Source organism: Lycium barbarum, chromosome 12 (genome assembly GCF_019175385.1).
Source record: "Lycium barbarum isolate Lr01 chromosome 12, ASM1917538v2, whole genome shotgun sequence".
Lineage (NCBI taxonomy): Eukaryota > Viridiplantae > Streptophyta > Magnoliopsida > Solanales > Solanaceae > Lycium > Lycium barbarum.
Genome location: NC_083348.1, coordinates 98733476 through 98748277, shown reverse-complemented (window position 1 = coordinate 98748277; position 14802 = coordinate 98733476). Strand labels below are relative to the sequence as shown.

At 34.5% G+C, this 14802-nt stretch overlaps 1 protein-coding gene across 3 annotated transcripts; it reads left to right on the top strand.

Annotated features, from left to right (window-relative positions):
• Positions 1-11147: 11147 nt before the first annotated feature.
• On the top strand, positions 11148-12808 carry LOC132622274 (cyclin-dependent kinase inhibitor 1-like). 3 transcript variants are annotated; one of them, XM_060336851.1, is made up of 5 exons: positions 11148-11569; positions 11678-11880; positions 12114-12160; positions 12243-12413; positions 12494-12808. In XM_060336851.1, coding segments are annotated over exons 1-5 (486 nt in total). In that variant the 5' UTR covers positions 11148-11568; the 3' UTR covers positions 12558-12808. The 3 variants fall into 3 exon arrangements, with proteins under 3 accessions (XP_060192834.1, XP_060192837.1, XP_060192835.1); XM_060336852.1 differs by having other exon boundaries at positions 11152-11569; positions 12258-12413; XM_060336854.1 differs by having other exon boundaries at positions 11149-11880.
• The last annotated feature ends 1994 nt before the right edge of the window (positions 12809-14802 follow it).

Here is a 14802-nt window from a genome sequence, read left to right as displayed (position 1 = left end):
TGTCGTTGTTGTTGTTGAGTAGTTTTGTATAAGCCATATAGGTATAACTATATCTTTTTTTATTTTTAATGTGTAAAGAAAGAAAATAATTCTAAAAAATTGGTCTCTTTATGTGCATATGTATAATAAATTAAACATAATTTCCTTGTACATTTAAATTATGTAAATAAGTATTCAACTTTTTGAATAGGGAGTTCAATAATGTCATATTTTTATAAAAATGATTGATATCTCTTAAACAATTGAGCGTGCTAGCATAGGAGGTATGAAACCTCATATTTTCTCTTTGTAGTAATCACTCTCAGTTAAAGTCATGAATAAGAGAAAGAATTACAAAAAGGAATTATACTGAATTTGGAAGGTTGAAATGAAATTGAGAAAGAGACGCAACAAAAAGAAATTAAGGGGATCTTTAATGAATGTGAAAAAATATTGAGAGTATGATTTAAGAACTTGAATGTAGAATTAGTTACTTACGCAATACTATCATTAGAAGTTAAAGATGAATCAGATCAAAGAAAAATAGATAAGCTCATGAATACATTTCAAGAGCTTAATGCACCCCCCCCCCCCCCCCCTTTTTTTTTTAATTAACCATTGATCTTGTCATTCCTTTCTGATATTAAACACGGCCTTGCAATCATTTATGAATTCCTACAAATTAAAATTACATTCCTTGTATTATACCCTGTAAATCCCAGTCACGTCCTCATCAGCAACACTATCTACTATCCTGCAAATTTTGAAGAGATATTCTCATGAAAAAGTCTTCATACAAATAATGATTTGTGACATTAAAGGAAACTTAAACTTCAAATTAAAAGGTCATGAAAACACATACCCTGCAATCGCATGATAAAAAATTCATGAAAAAACGACCATCAAGATCATTCAAAAAGAAAATACCAACATCTCATAGGATATTCAATAACATATCCTGAACTATCCACCAAAGTGTAACACAAACTTCTTATATGAAAGGATTTAATAATAAAAAAAGACCAGAAAACTAATAAATGAAAAATACATACTACTATTACATTTATCAATTTTGCTAATCCGATTTTTACTTCTTGAACATCACCTCTTACAATGAATATGACATTGGAGAAGAAATGAAAGTAATGAAGAAAAGGACACAAAAAGATAAAAGAAAGAACAAATGAAAAATAAAGACAAAACTCACCCGAAGATTCCTACAGTTATAATCATTTGGGACAAATGCACTCAGTTTTGCTTCTTTCTTTTACCCTCTTCTGGTGTAGGTTCATAAGTTTTTTAACAGAAAAACTCACATCCTCCTTTAATAAAAAACTCACATCCTCCTTTAATATGCCATGAACAATGGCAAATTATTTTCTAATTAGTAACAATATGGAAGAGAAAAGTAAAGTAAATTCTCACTGAATGAAAGAAGGTGGTTATGGGGATAAAGATTAAGATATGTAAACTCTTTTTATTGAGGTTAAATTTGTACAGTAGCCATTCAAGTGAAATTATTTAGAGAATTAATGATGGACCATTGGGCTTCCAAATTAAAACTCCTTCTGGCATGCACGTTGTGAAGGTTAATTTCAACTTATAACTAATGCTAGAATTAATTTCCTTTGCTTTTAATTCTCTGACATTTGAATGTTATAACAGTTGTTATAGGTTAGTTGCAGGAATTAACCAAAAATGCAATAAAGCTAAAAAAAAAAAAAGGAGAAAAAAGATAAATACAAATACAGGTCATAGAAAGATGCGATATCATCTTGTCTATGCCTAGCTTTATATTATATATAGATTCAACCTGCATTCATGAAGATGTTAAAACTGTTCAAGCTGCCACATGATTTGCTGAACTTTTCCAAATCTAGCCCAAAATGAGAGGAACTCAAATCAAGGCCGTAAATTAGAAGTATGAGGAGAAAAGGCAACAGTAAGGGTGTGTTTGGTATATGGAGGAAAACATTTTCCAATTTTTTCATGTTTGGTTAGTTAAAATGGTTGTAAAACATTTTTTCTAGAAAAACAAGTTCCTTAAAAGTGAGGAAAATAACTTCCCTATTGGAAGTAGGGAAAACAAATTCCATAAGTAACACTCCAAGTTCGTTGTCTTTTCCCCACACATCCAAGGACCCCAATCCCCATCTCTTGACCCTCCCACCACGCCACCCCGGAACCCCCACTCCCCAACCCATCCCACCCCACGGTGTTTTCCTAGATTACATATAAATGATCTTGGGATAATTCTTTTGATTAGTTACCAAACACTAGAAAATAAATAAGAAACCCACTTATTTTCCCAAAAAACATTTTATAGGAAAAGATTTTCCACGGAAAACATTTTCCTTCGTACCAAACACACCCTAAATGGAATAGCATTTTCGTTCTTTACGTAAATAGCATAGGAATAGAAATCGGAGAAAACGAAGTAGATACTAGAGTAACATTTTTTGTACTATTGCGCAATGGTATTTGAGGACCATTTACTTTTCCATTCTAGCGCACAACTTTTTACGGCTCCCCTCACAATTTAACCATCTCCATCAGTTACCCCTCTTTATTTGGCCTTCTGCTTCACAGAAAAGATAGTTTTTTTTAACCCACCTCTTTTTAATTTTTAGCTGAAGTAGTACTAATACTTACAGAATTGATTATTTATCGCAAGACTGACATATATACGATGAAGTATGTCGATCGCCTTTAACTTGTTCTTTGCTGTACTTTTTACCTAGTATTAAGCATTATGAAATGAAGGTTTTACTTGTTACTCTATCATATAATATACCAAAAGTTGCATTACGGGTATATATTTATCACAGAAACCTATTCTCGAACTCTAGAGGAGGAAGGTGAAATTTGAAGCTGCCAAATCTCTTTATTTTGCCCCAATTTTATGACCAAGAGTTTCCAATTCGATACAAAAACGAATTCTATGAATTGGCAGTTATATATATAAGAATTTTTACTCCATTAAATCATATAAGAAATAATCACCTATCCATAATAAGCTAAACCTTTTTTTAGATAATAAGGAAAATTTCCACCAAAGCTATTAGATTATGTATCTTGATAATATAATCCAATGCCAGTATTAGATTATTGTTCTGAGTCTCTGAGACCTTATACCTACGTGCTTTACACGAAGCACTTAAATGGAAAAAAAGAAAAAAAGAAACAAAAACTAAAAACTAAAATAAAAATAAAGAGTACGTTTGGACGTGACCATTGGGAGAAGGACCAAAATGTCTGTTCCAAAAGGGTGAAGACTTGATTACGCTTTTAGAACGATGAAAACCAAGATGCTTTGAACTTTTTTTTTTTAAAAAAAAAAAAAAAAAAAGGAGTGGACCAATTGCGCACTAGGCAGTAGCCATGAAAACATGTCTTAGACATGAAAATAAGTCTCTCTTTAAAATAAAGTTGTATATTCCAGTCAGACTCCTTTTCCTCAGGAAAATTATTTTGATAAAATAAATTTCCACGATCTTTTATGTTACTTGATTCCTTATCTCTGCCTATTTTTCCACCTTCTTTTCCTTTTTTTCGGCTTTCTGCTTTCTCACTATCTTTTGGCCAGCCTTGGGATTACGGATTATGTCTTTCCACTGCGCGCGCGCTTAAATTTCATAAAAAGATGGTTAAACAGATAAAGTCATTCAGCGCTCTATTTTTGACATGTAGTCGTGCCTTTATGTGAGAATAATTTGGCTACGAGGTTACAATTCTATTGTCTTTTTTCAGTTTTAAAACCACACCTCTCCCTCCCCTTTTCCCACCATGTTAATTCCGTCCAGAATTTCCAATATGGTTGGCGGCTAGCTAAAGAAAAGATATAAACGAAAAAAAATATCAACTGCAAATTCCTTTAATTAAAAATAAAGAAAAGATGGTAATGAACAACTGATAGTTAAGGTGTGTTTTGCTAACTAGTTGGTGATAGTTTAGGTAGGAAACTCTCACACCTGATAGTTTAGGTACGAAATTAAAAAAACGTGACACTTAAGGTGTGTTGCTATCCCTTTAACTCTTAAAAATACCAGTATTTCTTCCTTGAATTCGAGTTCCTCTCTGATATTTATTATTTTCTTTCACCATCACTTATTAACTCTTAATAAGTTTGAGTCATTTAGATCATGTACAAACCTTAAATCGATCATTAGAATATTCACTTAAAATTTTCTATAAATAATTTTTTATCACTTTATTTAGTACCACGCCAATCACTATCACACAACCACCGTTGCCAACTAATTTCCACCGACAAGTCACAATCACAATCGTCAACCACTACCACATTTAAAATTGCCAGCCACATCCATCACACAGCCACTAGTCATAACCGTCGTCTCCCCCGTTGCTCGCCACCATCAACTAAAGACGCACATGATCTCTGGTGGCCACCGCCTGTAGGGATGGCAGTGGTGCGGTCCGCCTGCTAGCACTGCTCAACCACCACCCCTAGCCTCCATACAAACATGATCACTACCAGCCACCATGTTAAGAGAAGTCCTTTTTGGAATTAGTGGTATTACTAGAATATTTCTGGGGACGCAGGTTTAGTGAAAACAATAGTAGAGTACTTCTAGTGAAAACAATAGTAGAGTACAAGTAATGTATCACGACCTAGAAATAATAATAAACTGACCTCAGTATTCATTCAGAAAATACAAAAGTACTTACTACTATATCATTTGACCAGTAGTAATAAACTTCTACATCCTTTTGGAATGGACAAAAGACTATTTGGATCTTGCAGTATTCTGAAATGGGAAATTATTATATTATACTTTTACATCCTACAAAATACTGCTAAAATTCAAATTATTATACACCAAACAGCATTGTTTTCGATCTGGGGAAAGTATTGACTTTTTCCCTGTTCCTAATATTTTGCAGATGTGAGAGGAAACATTAAAGTAAGGAAAAGTACTAATTAGTCTAATTTTTTGAAGTTCAATTTCAATCTTAAAGAAATAAAAGAGGACCGAAATTCACTTTTAAATCAATCACTGCCGTCTGCCGCCTTAATTTTTCCTTTTTCAAAATTTCAAAAGTGAATAGGACCCAAAAATAAGCTCTTGTTTTCCGTGTATAAGGTCCATGTGCCTTTGTCTACTACCCTTTATTTCACCACCTATCATTACCATAACTTGAGGAATCTTACCTTTTAGTTGTCGCCAGTAATTAATTTAGTATTAGTACTTATGCAATGATTAAAGCTAATAAGGTGAATCCAATTAGTTAGGTTGTCGTATCTTGCCGCGCGCAAGGTGGGAATAGGAATAAGGGTGCTTATGTCCCCTCAAGCATGTTAATACCAGATTTTATGGACATAATATTGTTAACTTTATGTATCACTAACCAGCTCTATTAAAGCAAAATATATAATAGTAAAATTAAATCAATTTTGAGCTTACAAATTAGTGAATTACATTGGTTGTCCTTAATATTTAAATTTATTAATCTCCTCATTGTGGAGGTTTTGAATTAATTCCCCTCATAATAGAACGATATAAACAATTATATAATAGAGGTACTTCAAATTATAGAACTTTAGTGAACCCGAATAACGGAGTAAATCACATTCGGCACTTACTTTTATTTTCAAAAATAATGCAGAAGAACAGGAGAAGAAGAATTCGAATTTGAGTGTGTGAAATTTGAGGCAGGCCCCTGAATTAGATTATTCGACCGAAGCCGAGCCGGGGAAGCGAGCGCGAGGGCAATGCCATATTCTCAACTCTTTAAAGTTAAAGTAGAAGTGTGCTATATCCAATAAATTTATTTGATTTCATCCTTCCTAGTTCCTATATGAGACAAAGTAGCTTTCATGATCCCACTCATTAATTAATCCAAAGGTGGATTAAACCCCATGCACACCAAAGTCCCTACAGATTAACAATCTAGACTCTAGAGTTAGGAGAAAAATCAATTGATTTCGTAGCAAGTTTAATATTCCCTATTCCAAAGCAAGGAGGTATCCAGATCTCCGACATCGTTTACTCTATTATTCAGTGATATTGAATTCTAGCTGCCTCAATGTGTACAGCATATTTAAGTCTCTGGATTTCAAGATTTCGGATTTAATTATTTCACAGAAGAAATATTCGTTGCATTTATTCCTCCTTCCGTTTATAGGGTGACTTTGTGACACTATTACTATGCATTTCATTCAACATCCAGTTTGTACTTGCCTGATAAGTATTCCCTCCGTTCACTTTTACTTGTCCACTATTCCTAAAATAGATTTTCATTTTTACTTGTCATTTTTCACATATCAAGATTAGACAATTTTCTTTTTCCTGTTTTACCCTTAATTTATTTACCAAGACTTCTAAAAATGGTAATGGTCAATGGTCAATTTTACTTAACCAATGCATAGCATTGAGATTGACACAAACCTCTTAGTTTACTGTTTGGCTCCAAAGAATTTGAAGCACTAGAGAGATGGATGAGTTGTGAAGTGCTAATATATAAAAACTTAATGTTGAATCGTGGAACTTCATATTGCTCTAATAATTACGTATGGGAATTTGAGTTTCAATTATTGAGATTGAGTATTAGTTAATAGGGGTATTATAGTAAAATATCTATCTTAATCATTGTTTCTTAAACAGCATGAAAAGTCAAAAGTGGACAGGTAAAAGTGAACCGAGAGAGTATATATCTTATTAAATGTATGATTTCATTGTAATTCTATCTTTTTAGATTTATCCAGTATTCAATACGCAGTTTAAAGCTCAATTAATCCCAACTCGTGCAGAAAATTCTCATTTGGAAGAGAAAATACTCCTACCAAATGTGACGCTAGCTAAAATTTTATTCGCACCCGATGTTTTAATCAAGCCAATATATAGATCATAGATGCATGACATGTGTTTGCACATAGAGTTTTAGCACTTTATCATAGTTAATTAACATACATTTTCACCTCATTAATCACAAAACTATAATTATTTTACATGATTTGCTGTAAACACCGGAATCGAATAAATTTTACCCAAAAGTGACTGTTTGATGGTAAGTAAAAGAACGTACAGGAGCATCAGGATACGTAAGTTCAAATTACGAGAAAGCAGCTTCACTATAGAAATCCAAGTGCGATCCTACAAATCCTACAAATCCAGTAAATTCCTTTTTACAGTGTTCCTATTTTACTGCAATACGTATGAGAACTAAAAGCATTTAGAGGTCATTTGGTAGGTAATCAAAATTATCTCGGGATTATAATTTCGGGACTAATTTATCCACTTCTTGGGATTATTTTATTCCATCTGAGAGATGGGATAAAATAATCCCAGGATAAGGTGGGATATCCCACCTTATCAGGATAAATTTATACCTTCTACCAAACACGGTACAAAAATTTAGTGCTGGGATAACCCAACCTATACCATGCACCAAACGACCCCTTAAAGGTACGATACTGCGGTACTCTGATGGTTTGCCTTTTTAACCATCTAGGCTCATAAATTCTTATAGGAGTATAACTGTTGAAATGAGGATTCTTTGCCATGGAAAAAAAGATTCTCCTTTCACTTATTTTGGTGCTCATAAATTCCTCAAGGACGTAAAATAGTAAACGTTGTGGTTTGAACATGGTAAACTTGAAAACAACAAACTTGTATTCACAACTGTTGCATGGCAAATTTGGGCAGAGGGCGTATGTACATATGGTCCCAGTTTTCAAGACCCGACGTTTGCCCTCACGTGTGAATGTGATGATTGAATTTTCATTTAGGGTGTCTTCGGTGTATCAGAAAATATTTTTTAATTTTCTCATATTTGTTTGATAAAAATTTTTATAAAACATTTTTTTTAGAAAAATAATTTCCTTAAAAATGGGAAAAATGACTTCCCCAATCAAAGTAGGGAAAACAAGTCCACAAGTAATATTTCACTCATCACTCAACCCCTAACTACCAAACCCCAACTACTCCCGCAACTCATGCACCACCCACCCCACCCCCACCCAACCCAACCCAACCTACCCCCAACCACCAAACCCCAACAACTCCCGCAACCCATACACCACCCACCACCCCCCACCCCGCACCCTCGCTCCCCAATTTTTTTTTAAAATTTTTCTTTTGGTTTTTTACACCACCACATCCCTCCCCCCACCCCCACCTCGAATCTCCACCCCCACCCCGCACCCTCGCTCCCCAATTTTTATTTTTTTTAATTTTTCTTTTGGTTTTCTACACCACCACATCCCTCCCCCCCACCCTCACCTCGAACCTCCACCCCTCACACCGCTCCCACCCTCCCCCCTCCTTCCCCAATTATTTTTTCTTTTTTCTTAAAAAAAGTTTTAAAAGTTTATTTTTTTATTTTTTTGCCACACGACCTCCCCTCCCCCGACACTCCACCACCCCTTCCAAAGAAATTAATTTTCTTTAAAAGTTTTGATTTTTTTTTTAATTGTGTACACCCACCTCCTACTCCCTCTCGAATTTTCTACTTCATATTAAATTTCACCTTTATAAAAAAATTATGAAAATTAAAAGTTTGCGTGGTTAAAAAATAAATTTTTTGGAGGGGGTGGTGGGTGGTGTAAAAATCCAAAAAAGTAACTTTTAAAACTTTTTTTTAATAAATTTTTTTTGGGGGGGGGGGGGGGGGATGTGGTGGTGTAGAAAATTCAGAAAAAAATTATAAACTTCAAATTTTTGTTTTGGGTGGGAGGGTGGGTGTGGTATGGGGTGGAGTTGGTGGGGCTTGGGTGGGTATTTTTCCGAAAATATTTTCTACCAACCAAACGAACATGCGAAAATAAGTAAAAAATTCACTTATTTTTTATTACCCAAACGAACATGACAAAATAAGTAAAAATTCACTTATTTTCCAAGAACACATTTTTCAGGAAAACATTGTCCTCCATACCTAACACACCCTTAATTGGCTTTAATTTCTTGGAGTTGACAATAGGTTAGACAATCCCTTTTAGTACTACTGTAACATTTATCGGTATATTAAAAAACTTAGAACATTTTAGAATTATGTATGTATCTGACTCTCTCCGTCCCAAATTAAAGTAAAAGTCGCTTTAAAAGTTGATAATTATTTTTAACTATATTCTTAATATTAAATAATAGTAGTTCTTTTCTAATATTACTCAACTTCAAAAAAAATCTAACAAATGAGGATAATTTAATAAACTATATCTTGTATTTATTGTTTTCTCAATGAGCGTGAAAATGTTAAATCAACCGTTAAAACGGGACGGAGGTAGTATCTTATTTAACACTCATTATTCAACATAAATCGGAAACAGCCTCCCTACCTCCCAAAGTAGGGGTAAGGTCTGCCTACTCTACCCTCCTTAGACCTCACCTTATGAAATTGTACTGGGTATGTTGCTTTTATAGTTGTAATTATAAAAGCAACATAAGAAAAGATCAAGTTATAGTAAAAATTCTTAGGTCCTATTGAGAAAAGAATCTCCAAAAAATAAATTTGAAATTCAAAGGAAGTGAAAGGAAAGAATGAGATTTTTTTTCTTTCAGAAAAGAAACTTTTGACACCCAACAATTCCCTTCAAAAGACGAACAAGTTTGGCTTCTTATAGCAATATATTAAAGAATACTTTTGACAATTCTAACTTTCTGTGACAATTATTTCATTCACATGTAAATTCTTAATGGGATTCTCTACATTAATACTGTGTTGATCTCAAAGGGGGGGGGGGGGGGGGGGTTCCCTACGTACTGTCCTAAAACGAAAAGAGAGTTAAATGGAATTTACTTTTTCATTTTTGGGGCTAACGAGTATATACGATAAAATATTCAAGTTTCAGGACCACGTACGGGAGGAAAAATTCTTAAATTCCACATGCTCAAGTGATGTACATGGGTCGTTTACATTTAACTTGTTGCTGTTGTTGGTCCTGCAATTCATCCAAATATTGATACATACGGTTACGGTGTACTATATCTATTATTCCATTATTATTCATGTAACTTTTAGAAGAAAGATATCCTCGAGCAGAATTCAATTCCGCTTTGTTTGGTTTAAGTAATACTCTTGACTATTTTCCATTTCATAAATAGTTAGATTAAACATAGTTCATCCACTTGTAAACTTCAGTTTTGATCATAGTGGAAGATTTAGTAATACGTTGGCCAGCTTTTCACCATGTAAATAAGCCCTTTGACTACTTTATGATTTGGGAAAAGGAAAAAAATATACTAAATGGCTATAAAAACTTACCACCATGCAATTCTCTTCTTCTTTCTTTAGGTCGTTTGGTAGAATATACTCCTTTAGAGAACAATAATACATACATTAGCTCTGTGCATTACTAATTTCTTGTTTGGTACAGTTTTTCAACCTATGTACACTGCAAACAGTAGGTATACGACAACAACATATCCAGTATAATCTACAAGTGGGTTTGGGGAAGGGTAAAGTGTATGCAGATCTTACCTCTACCTTTGTGCAAGTAAAAAGGTTGTTTTCGATAGACCCTAGCTCATCTCAAATAAAGCATAAGCACGACAACTATGAAAACAAACGCAGTAACACTAGCAGGATAGTAAAAAAATTGAGGAAGAAGAGACAATAAGTGATAATAGAGAATTAAGAATAAAGAATTATGAGCTAAAATATAAAAATGACGAAAATAATACTAATACTACTGATTTCCAACCTCCTATTTAAGAGATCATGTCTTTGGTAAGCTGAATAATAAACGATAAATATAGATATAGTAAAAAATTAAAATCAAAAGTATTTGTGACTAGTCATAGTGGGATCTTATTCCTCGTCTAATCCCATTCATTAACCTTATCTGTTAGTCCAATTATGCCTAATAAACGTTATTTCTGTTCACAAGCAAATAGTACTCTCTCTTTCCCGTGTGATACATTTTTTTTTAGTCTGTCCCAAAAAGAATGATATATTTTTATATTTAGAAATAATTTTACTTGAAGCTTCCCTTTTACCTTTAATGAAATGATTTATAACCACACAAATATTTATGGCTTGTTTTAGACAACAAGTTTCAAAAGTGATCCCCTTTCTTAAACTCCGTGCCTAGTCAAATTATATCACATAAATTGGGACGGAAGGAGTATCTTTTTATCAGTTTTGGGCAAAATATATTTAGGCTTCTCTTTATTCTACGTAGAGTATTTATCCTCCTAACGGCGACATCAGAATCCCGTTATGGTAAGGAAAAAGAAGCGTCACATTAGAGCTGTGGACCACAAGACGAAGCGACCGATAATAGGAACCGAGTGGAATGATTAAACGGAATGCGTCTATCATTATTATCACCATCACCGTCTCTAACATTTCCTCTCTCCCCACACTACTGAACAAACAAGATATCCTAAGTCAGATCGTACGATTCTGGTGCCAAAATTCTGCATTTCTCCGAGTTTATATAGTAACAAACAATTCTTGTCCGTCCAAGAGAGAAAGAGAAGAATGTTGTAACTTGTTGGAGTTTATCGCGTAGAATTTGACTTCGATGAAGAGAGAGAGAGAGATCAAAATTTTCGTGAAAGTTGATAGCAGAAAACGAGTCAGTTCCTCAAATCTCCATCGATCCAAGTTGTAGAAGTAACTCAGTAAAGTAATTTTTGAATCTTTTTGGACAATAAGTCATCAAATGTTTCCAAAAAATATGTAAAACAATCCATTTTTAGACATAATAAGACGACCCCTCTAACCCATTTTTAAGTGCAAGTCGAAGGGAGCTGGATTATGGAGGTAGCGGTGAAGATGACAAAGAAGAGGAAGATGTGTGATGGTGATTTGGAGATGTCACCAACTGTAGCACGCGTTAGAAGTCGTCATTCTGGAGTCTTGGTTGCACTGGCGAGTTTAGATTCTCCTGTGAGCGAGCTCAGTTCCAACGGAAACACTGTTTCGAGTAAACCGGCTGTGAGTTCTAACTTTGATGACGCTTTGGCATCTTGCTTTGCAGATAATAATGGAAGCTCCAAGTTTATTGATCTGGATATATGTGAATCTCTTTGAATTTTACAAATTTCGCTGTTCCATTTTTCTGCATTATGTACAGTAATGCTTTCAGTTCTGATAGTATCAAGTTAATGCATTACTAAATGTTTTCATTTTCGTGAACTGGATGACGGACTGATATTTGAACTTTCCAGGACGACAGTGTGAAAATTGCAAACAGTAATTCAGAGGTCAGAGAAAGGTAAATATGCGTTCTACATCATTGTCATGGTGTTTCATTTATCTTCTTTTCTTTTTCTTCACCGTTTATTGCAAACAAAAAGCGTCCTTCTATCCAGCGAATGTAAAGTTCACAAACTGGAGACAACACCGAGACGACAACATGCTAAGCCTCGCCGCCTATTTACGGAGACAAAAATGCCCTCCGAGGTTGATCAGCTTGATGAGTTTTTGGCTGCAGCCGAGAAAGATCTCCATAAACGATTTGCAGAAAAGTACATTTCTCTCTCGCTTTCTCACATTTTTTAAGCATTTGAAAGAGTATCACGATTCATGAATGTGCGTGTTGTAACAGATACAACTTTGACTTTGCTAAGGAGGAGCCATTGGAAGGTCGCTATGAATGGATTCGACAATGAGACCATGAAAATGAATCCGCAAGACCAACGCAATATTTTAGCAGCCGTTCTAATTTGTTGGTAGTCCAGTGACAGTGGTTCTAGTATTTCCAAGTATATTTGACCGTTTCCGCTTATTAATAGTTCTCTTTTTTTGTTTTGTTACTTATGGCTTTGTGATTTTGGTTTCCATAGAGGGCGGGAGTTTGGACGATATGTGTACAGAAGCCAGTTAGTATTTGTCTGAATAAGAGCTCTTCTTCTTGTTCTCATTTGTGAATTTACTTTCGATATTTACCGGTGCAATTTACGTGGGCGAATGTAGCATCATATTGTTCATACCTGTCAGAACTTTGCTGTTGGACTGCGTAACTTTATTTTAGCGCTTTAGTTTTTTTGAATAAATTCTAGTTAAAAGTTTGTTGGCTAGCTTTTCCTATTTGTTACTAGTAATTAGTTAGTTAAACATATATTCTTGCAGAAATATTCTAGGCTAGGTTATCATTATTTTCTTACTGTTTTGTTCCTATAAATGCAGAGCTAAACATAGCTAAATAAAATAATTCCGTTTGACTTCATTATGTACCGGTAATTTTTTCTAAGTCTTTCCCTGTTATTTCTCTAATTTTCTTTGTTAAAACCAACAATACCCATAAGATATTGAATTTGTCTGTGTTCAATGCAATTGTACTGTTTGTAGCTAGTCTGTAGTATGAGATTGAGGAAGAAATTAAAACTGGAAAGTAGGAGCATTCCGTTGTTACAATGCTTCGCAAGTAAGGCACTGAAATTTGAGTGTGATTTGGTGATTCTGTTGGAATGTATCTGGAAAATGTCCATTTTCTTCTAGTGTGGATGGGGGGACTAAACCTGACGCCCAAGGTGGAGGGCTGGAATATTCGCTAGAGGCAGTAGCGGAGAGCAGAGGCAGTGATAGGTTACAGACTTACAGTACAGAAAAACGCAGCAATAGGCCTTGCTGTGTAAGTTACGGACACGTGCTGAATAAAGGGAAACTCATCCTACTACAGGCTTTTTAATATTGTGGACCTTTCCATGCATGCAGCTAGCACAAAGTACACTGCGCACTTGTTAAAATTATTAGCACTTGGTAAAATTATTATACTTTCATCTCTGTTAGGGATCGTTTGGCATATGAGATAAAAGGATAATAATCACCAGATAAAATTTGGAACTAACTCTATCCCATGTATAGTTTGGAGTATTAACTAATTTTGAAATAACTTTTACACTAAAATGGTGAAATTAGTTATCACATACAATGGCGGAGCCACATAGAGCCTAGGGGGATCTGAACCCCCTCGGCGGAAAAAAATATTATTTTTATAAGGTTAAAATTATTTTTTATGTATATATAGTAGATGTTGAACCCCCTTAAGCTTCTTCGTATGTTTACTTTTTTATATTTTGAACTCAATCGGCGGAAATTCTGGCTCCGCCACTGATCACATATAGAAAGTAAGATATCTAATCCCATTAGATATCCCACCATTGTACCAAACGACCCCTTAGAGTGTTTCCTTTTTGCTCTTTTGGCAATTTGGGTTTCATTGCTAAACGAAACTGCTTATGCACGAAAACTGACTTGCATAGTTGCATAGTATGTCGTTCTTCTAGCCCCGGGAAAGCGGCACATGAAGTCTAGTGTAGTGCTCAATTTCTTTTAAAGTTAGCATGGAGCAAAAGTTGTTTGGGGTCTGTACCCGCTACTTCTGTAATTGAAAGGAATTGTAAAGCAGTAAAAAGACGCAGAAAATGCTGCTTCCATGTTCCATCATTGTTACACAAGCATTCTTCTTGGATCTGTTGAAACAGACTTCCTTATTTGGGGTGTGGCGGAGCGGGGGTTCATCCATTTGGCAAAAAATTACACTGTATATATAAGGTGAAAATTATTTTTTATGTATATATAGTAGATATTGAACCCCTGACTTCTTCGTTTGTCTATTTCTTTATATTTTTGAACCCTCTGGTTTAAAATCCTGTTCCGCCACACTGTACCCTCTACTTCTTTATACCATTGACTACTCGAGTATTACCAATTTGGTATATACTGTTGGTAAATACATATTTATACCCGGTATCGAGACCAAACCAAACTACTTAATTTTTGCAGTTACTTAACATTAAAATTGAATACATATCACTTTATCATGATTAAACAATAAATGAATGCATAAAAAACATATTTTGTATTCATTGACTACGTATAAATATCGGATGGTGTTTAACTTCAACACTTATT

Excerpts from the sequence above, each read along its gene's own strand:
- LOC132622274 (XM_060336851.1), top strand. Across the intron at positions 11,881-12,113 it reads CTGTTTCGAGTAAACCGGCT|GACGACAGTGTGAAAATTGC; the intron begins GTGAGTTCTAAC and ends TGAACTTTCCAG. Across the intron at positions 12,161-12,242 it reads AATTCAGAGGTCAGAGAAAG|CGTCCTTCTATCCAGCGAAT; the intron begins GTAAATATGCGT and ends GCAAACAAAAAG.